The sequence below is a fragment of the Lolium perenne genome, chromosome 1 (assembly GCF_019359855.2).
Source record: "Lolium perenne isolate Kyuss_39 chromosome 1, Kyuss_2.0, whole genome shotgun sequence".
NCBI classification, from domain to species: domain Eukaryota; kingdom Viridiplantae; phylum Streptophyta; class Magnoliopsida; order Poales; family Poaceae; genus Lolium; species Lolium perenne.
The window spans coordinates 175,896,679-175,904,366 of NC_067244.2; the positions used below are offsets into that span (position 1 = coordinate 175,896,679).

Consider the following 7,688-nt stretch of genomic DNA (forward strand, 5'->3'; position numbering starts at 1 on the left):
ATGTTTTAGACTTCATTTATGAAATTAAAACTTTTGAAAATCCGATGACGATGTGCACATCTAGCTACTAGGTACATTGACTACTGACTAGAGAGTTTGTAATGGTGCGTGGTGACACATTCGGCCATGTTTGCATAAACTCGCATATGTCAAATTAACTCGTTCAGTACGCAGAGAGAAGGTAACATTGTCGACATTATGAGAGTGCCCGGCAACATGAGTTGTGACCATCACGGTATTGAATGTGAGAGGGGGCTGCGCAGGGCTGGGAAAAAGACACATATACATATAGGGCCCTCAATCATGTTATAATCTAGCTACTTGCATTAAATGGTATGATTTACATGTTATAGTAGGCTAGTTGTATTTTTACTTTTTGCTAGTGGTGTTTTTTTATTGGAAGATATGGAGTACTAGTGAAGATTGCTGGTACTCCCTCCGTCTCAGTTTACAGAGCTTGCATGTGTTTCTAGGTTGTTAATTAGGTCAACATAATATTAATTGTGCAATACAAAAATTATATTGCAGAAGTAGTAGAGCTTTTGATGCTTTGGCATGAGAACAAGAAAAAGAAGTTACTGAGACTTGAGAGACTGCACATGGTTAATGATTAGTACCCGTGGGCATGCGTTGTGTTGTAGTGGGATGTTACTTAGGAGTTTCTATTATGTACAAGCACATACATATGACCCTAGCTTTAATATAGTCACGTTCCTATGAGTCAATATGAATAATACACATTCTATAATCACTAGCCGACCACTGTAGCTTGTATTTGTTGAAGTAAACAACAATGAACGTATTGCATCTTTATCTTTATATAAGGTATGAACTGACTATTTGTCTTCATATAACTACGATTCAAATGGAAGGGACTTACGGGGCATGTAAACTCCTATGTTAATTAGTACAATATATCAGTATTTATAGCGACCGTATATTGTATAAGTGGCATTTCCCCAACATTAAGAAAAAAAGTTCTCACCAGAATTTAAATCATGTTAAAAAGTAACCACTACTTGTTTATGTCCATGATTCTTTGTCAAAACTTAAGCGCATAGGAAGCATGCTATGATTAAAAATAATGAATATTCCTAGAACACTAACTAATAACAATAATGTTATTCAGATATTTGGTCGTTATAAAACCCCTTGTGAACACCTTCTCACAGTTTTCCACTTGGACTCGACCCCTTGGTGCGTGGGAACATATTTGGAACGCTTCCAATGGCTTCCAATTATCATATTGTTGTCCATAAATGATATCTTTAATTGATTTGTTCTCGAACCTCTGTCCTGGATTCTGGTGAAACAAGCAAAATAGATGCACGCCAGCATGGGAAAATGGTAATATTGTACTACTACTTTGTAGAAACATTAGGAAAAAAATGCACTCATCAATCATATACATAGGAAGAAAAATGTGACAAATTTCCAATTGTTAGTTACACAAATGAAAGAAATTGAGCAAATAAGCAAAATAGGCATTCTTGGTTATGTCATTACCGCCATAATGGTTGTCAAAACATATACATGCCAATGCCTTTCGAAGACTCTAGCCATTCAACTCTGGAACTAGATTCCTGACAGCTCAATCATCAAAAACGATAGTCATCATCATCCATGTGACAATTTGGTAACAATATACTCTCAAATAAAACAATCTTGCGCAGAGCATAAAAACATCACAACATCGATGGCTTGGAAAAAGGTGTAAGCACCGTATCTCTAGTTCACCAAGATGTGGAGACAACAAATATCTGCCAACTCCCTAATGCAATGGGAAAAAATAAAGTGAGACAACTTCTGTTCCCAAGTGTGATAATCTACCATTTCGATGGTTTGTCCCATACCTCTTCGTTCTTGGTTACAGAACACTCGAGTGAGAGAGATTGAAGAGGTGGTGATACATGGGGGTGGGGTGTTGTGCGGGTCATGGGGATATATAAGCTCGTCTGCTAGGCTTATGTCTACTGGGCCGAATGGTCTAATTGGCATACCACTGGATTTTGGAAACCATGTCTAGTGCACCTCACACGTTTTCTTGGGCAAAACCGTGTGTGATTGCCACCGCAACACACATGCTTCGTCCGAATAGTGGGCAATGCATCACAAACAGCGGGGAATCGCGTGTGTCTATCACCACCAATGGTTCAAAAGGTGTACACATTTTAATTTCTTTAACATGCATGGTTGCGTATACCGAATGCGGTTTCTTCAATCCAAGTGAGATTAGGGGCGCATAAAAGCTGGGCCTATAAAATCGAGGATAATATTTTTGTAGAAAGACGCTAAATGTATGATAATATATATTGAATATCTTTCACAAAAAATTACCATTTGTGTGCACCATCCATCAACATGATGATCTGGGAAAATATCAAAGCCGACAAGCTGAACATTTCCTCCTATGTTTTTTTAACAAAGGTAATATATTAATATCACGAGGATACCAGTTACACCCAGTCTTTATAATAATGAAATGTCCTAAAGACATTACAGATGCACACAACCCTGCTATAAATAAGAAGAAGAAAAACAAAAGATCTCGATAAGGTGATCAAAACCTTGTAACTGTAACGCCCACTGCCACGACAACACCGGGAGTCCGCGTTCTAAAAACAAATACATTCAACAAGGCCATTATCAGACACAACCAATTAAAGCTAGACCTTGAATTTTCACCATGGAGAAAGTCTGCCCTCTCAAAACAATGCCTTTAACAAGGCCATTTCCAGGCACAACCAATTTAGGCCAGAACTTGGATTTTCACCCTGAAAGATAAAACTATGTACTCCCCTGTCGCTGCTGCAAGTCAAGAAACACCATGCAAACTCCTCTTCACCACGAAGAGTCAGTTCATAATTACTAGACCTTAGACTTAAGCCATTATACCATTTTCCGCAACTGTCTTCTCCATGGAAATCAAAAACCGACATGTTCCTTGATGGCAACCTATAGCAAAGCTTCGCGTCACTCCCTAGCGAAACCGTGGGTACGCACCACCGAACCTCATCCGATCCAGCATCTTTACGCATCAGCCACCCAATGGAGATCGTCGGCGGAGCCTTCCAGAACTCATCGCCGGCCATATCAATGAGGGCCGGCCTCAAGCAAAACACCGTTTTGAAACGTGAAGAATCCAAGGACCGCCTCCTTTATTTGGAAAATTGGTAGGCCCCCACATCGCCGTCCACCAGTTTCCAACATTATACCAGAGATCTCAACATGAACCGCCACCACCACCCACACCACGCAGAGACGAGGTGTTGAGCCCTACCAAGTACCCCGAACCAGGCGCATGCTGACCTTCCGGACACATCGATCGCCAAGGTCGACGAAGGAGTCTCGGGCCGCCACCCGGCGTGCATCTTTGTCGGACGAGCCTAGACGGCCATCGCGAAGCTCTGGCTGAAGATCCCACCATTCGAGGAGGAGGAGATCCCCGCCGCCGCCAGTGGTGCCCAGAGATGAGAGCCCACCACCGCTGTCAGCAGGGAGGGGCTTTGCACGCCGGCTTCATCCGGCGGCGGCGGGAAGATGCGGGGGAGGAGGGGTGGGGGTGGCTAGGGTTCGCCCGAGCCACCCCTGGGAGCGCCACGAGTGTTTTTCCGTCTAGTTATAAGCCAGGCTCCAACAATAATGAAGAAAGATACTTGTATCATTTCTTCTGAACCTTCCAACCCCGTACGTATCTTCCTCTCTGCAACATATACCACACGCAGTTCACACCATCTTTTGGTCGTCACTTTCATACTCTATTCTCTCTCCAAAACAAGCAGCTAAGTAGCTATAGCTAGAGAGAGTGGGAAATAAAAAGGCAAGTCGGAACAACGCAGGAGCTAGCCAGATAAATAGGAGGAGGAAGCCGCTTGCGGCAGGAGAAGGCCAGGGGAAGGAAAAGTAGGAGAGAGGTGATTCAGGTCAGCGCGCGGCAGCGGCACGAAGTGAGCAGAAAACTTCGTCCCACGGAAAGGGTGCGTACTCTACTCCACTATCTGGTGTTCACCGTACGTCGGCCTCCGATCCAATTGCTTCTTCCTTCTTTAATTTGCTTCTCGATCTCTTTTAGTACTACGTTCGTTCGTGTCTTCTGCCTCTCTTGGTTCTTTGATTACCTCGCGGGTGCCTCTTTCTTTGTCCCTGGCTTTTCACTAATTCCATGTCTTTGTGATCTTTTGATCCCAGCAAGCACATACATGTGCTTGCAATGTCTAGTGTCTCTTATTGTTGTTTTGATCAAACAGTAGTAACATAAACAAATCGAAGAACAATGAAGTTTTACTGATTAGTCTTGACCCTTTTTTATAGGAAATGTACAGATACGTTTTTTCTAATTTTGTAGAGGTATGGAAGAATAATCTGCACTTTCTTAGAATGGTTTCATGTCATCTGGGCAGTGTGTGCAGATATGGAAAGAATAAATTTATGATTCTTTCCCGTTCCCCATTTCCTTTTGGTGCTTCAATTTCCCATTTCTCATACCAAACTTTCCAGAAGAGAAACCGTCACCTGACCGCCTGTCTGCCCTTTCTTGCTTTGGTTTGGATCTCTCCTTCGCCAGGAAGCTAGGGTACCAATCGATGGCCTCCTCGTCGGCGTCTTCGCTGCCAGGCTCAGTCATCACCGTGGCCTCGTCGGCAGCGGCGCTCGGCGCCGCCAGCTCTGGGGCGGCCGTGACGGGCTCGCCGTGCGCGGCCTGCAAGTTCCTCCGTCGCAAGTGCCAGCCTGACTGCGTGTTCGCGCCCTACTTCCCGCCGGACAACCCTCAGAAGTTCGTTCACGTGCACCGCGTCTTCGGCGCCAGCAACGTCACCAAGCTCCTCAACGAGCTGAACCCGTACCAGCGGGAGGACGCCGTAAACTCGCTCGCATACGAGGCTGACATGCGCCTCCGCGATCCCGTCTACGGCTGCGTCGGCGTCATCTCCGTCCTCCAGCACCAGCTCCGCCAGCTCCAGCAGGACCTCACTCGCGCCCGCTACGAACTCTCAAAGTACCAGGTATATTATACCACGCATCTATATATACATGACCTAGCTAGATCGAAATGTGAACGACTCACTGTATTTGCAGTTATGTATGCTTCGAATTGGGAGTTTATATTGCGTCCCTGTCTGTGTCCAGGCAGCTGCGGCGGCGGCAGTTTCGGCGTGCAACGGGGCACCGGCGATGGCGGATTTCATAGGAAACGCGGTGCCCAACTGCACGCAGAACTTCATCAACATCAGCCACTCCACGGCGATCGGCGCGGGCGTTGGTGGCTTCGGGCACGACCAGTTCGCCGCCGTGCAGATGCTGGCGAGATACGAGGGGGAGGGCGCCATCGCCAGGCTCAGCGTCAACGGCGGGTACGACTTCGGGTACTCGTCGGCCATGGGAGCCGTCGGGCCGGTGTCCGGCCTCGGGCCGCTAGGAGGCGGGCCGTTCTTGAAACCTGGCACGGCCGGCGGGGACGAGCGGCACGCCGCCGGGCAGTAGCGGCGCATTCGATTCATCCATATCTTTCGCGGGTTAGGCTTCTCTTACCGCATATATGCATAATTGTTACTAGTTTGCAGTATTAATTCTTTGGCTCGCGATTGATGTTTATATATTCACTGTTCAAGATCTGCTATCTTACTTGGATCATTAATATATATCATACGGTATAGTATACAGTAGGATTTGCTTAGGAATAAACAGCACAAGCACTGCATGATCAGATGCATGCATGCAAGTCAAGTGGTTTAATTTGCCAATTCGGAACTACGCAATACTGTTTGTGATGCAAAATTATGCTCGCACTATCAAAAATATTTGGTTTGGTACCTTAGAGTCCACCATGCACAACTAAGTAAGTGACACATACTTAGGCTTGTACTTTCAACCCTCGGCTTAAACTAAATGTATCGGCTTTCTGATTGCTTACTAGCTACTGTTGAACAATCACTGTGAAGCTGCTGGCTAGTGGCTACATATATGTGTATACATTCTCTCCAGCAGTGAGCAATGTTTTTTATGCAATATGTGTGAGGATGCTGGATGCATGGCTTGTACATGCAAAAGACATGTAGGAAAATATTTATCGATATTTAATGTTGTTTAATTTTAAGCACCAAAACTAGATCTCTCTCTTATGGCCATAGTAATTAAAATTTATATACATGTCTCTGACAACAGATATCTTAACTTGCACATTACAATAATACTGGACGCAAAGAGTGTGTTCCCGTACTCTACATGCCTTAGGAGTTTGAACGCGTACACAAGTTGATATTTCATGTCGTACATGCATGCATGACTCCCCTTGAAATCAAAGAAAAGACTCATCATCAAAAACATGAGTACTAGTAAAAGGATCTGGCATGTTTGTCAGCATTGTGTACATGTGCTCACCTACAGCTAGCCGGGTCTGGTCGGCCTCTATATTGTGCTACCGTGTAGAAATCAATTTTAAACCGGTCATATTCTCGATCTCTGACAAGGATGAGTAAATTAATTCCGCTGATATGAAAATGCCAGGATGGAGATATTGAAAATAAAATCAAGGTTGTAGTGCTGATATGAAACTGTGTCATGTTTTACAAATATTTCGCCCACATTTGAATATACTCCGAAGACAAAAATAGTACTGTACTTTATTCTGTACCCTTACAACAGTTTATGAAATAGTGGAATTATTTTACCTGGTTTATTTAGAGGTCATTCATAAGTTTTTTGATATATCATGAACTGTTTTTTTTAATTTCACCCGCTAATTCAATTGTCAACATCCCAGCAGATAATATCATTTGAGGAGGGTACCACCAAGAACTGAAGACTAAACTGGTGAAACATCCTGAAGATCATTCATGCATGTCAATCTACTACTCTATCTTACTACGTGCAGAACAAAAGGAGTTCTTGAGTTAAATTAGCACCTTGTTTGATTTGTTTGGTGTCCTACTTTTCTCTTTTGTTCCATCCATAAAGTCGAACCATATATGTATCCTGATTCCCCAGCAGCTGGGATTTGTTTGTGTGTGTGTGTCAGTGTGTGTTGTTTGCTCCATAATATGTAATGCTTCTTTGTTTTCACAGATGGTGTCCATTACTTAATTTTATTAAGTGAGGAGTATTGTATATTACAAAGTTAGTGGATCATGAAACTGTTAACTGTCTGCTTGGCTTTACCTTGACACACTGACACGTATATATATGTGCATGCAATTTTTTGTTAGGGTGGTTATACTATCATGTACTACTCTAATTTATATATAGGCAAGTATACATGGAAGCCTTTGACTTTGACTTCTGATGACCTAGCTAGGCACTATAGAAGATGATGACTTCTGTAGAAACATGAATATGGAGAGACTGCAACTACACTTTGCTTCCTGCAGAGGCGTACATGCATGGATACTGATAGACTACTGCAGTAGCTAGCTAGGTAGCACCGGGACCTCTCTGCTTGGCTGCGTCCTAGGGCAAACGAGGCAATGAGTAGCTAGCATGCATCAGCGTCAGATAAGATCGGAACCACCAGGAAGAGTCATATCCTGATCAGATGCTGGCAAACACAGTCATAGTAATGGGCTAGCTAACATAGTTTCCCACAAAATACTACGGGCTTCTCTGAATCCAAAGAGTTCCATGGGATTGTTGGAGAGTGTGAATTATTGTAATTTTTCTCTATATTTGTGAATTCCGTTTAATTGCTACGTTTG

At 43.8% G+C, this 7,688-nt stretch overlaps 1 protein-coding gene across 2 annotated transcripts; it reads left to right on the top strand.

The window, feature by feature from the left end:
- Positions 1–3,733: 3,733 nt before the first annotated feature.
- LOC127313695 (LOB domain-containing protein 6) lies at positions 3,734–7,143 on the top strand. Of its 2 annotated transcripts, none has more exons than XM_051344182.2 (4): positions 3,734–3,977; positions 4,565–5,003; positions 5,128–5,513; positions 6,761–7,143. In XM_051344182.2, the coding sequence occupies exons 2-3, from the start codon at positions 4,584–4,586 to the stop codon at positions 5,479–5,481; spliced, it is 774 nt and encodes a 257-aa protein (XP_051200142.1). In that variant the 5' UTR covers positions 3,734–3,977; positions 4,565–4,583; the 3' UTR covers positions 5,482–5,513; positions 6,761–7,143. The 2 variants fall into 2 exon arrangements, with proteins under 2 accessions (XP_051200142.1, XP_051200134.1); XM_051344174.2 differs by having other exon boundaries at positions 3,735–3,977; positions 6,764–7,143.
- Positions 7,144–7,688: the final 545 nt, after the last annotated feature.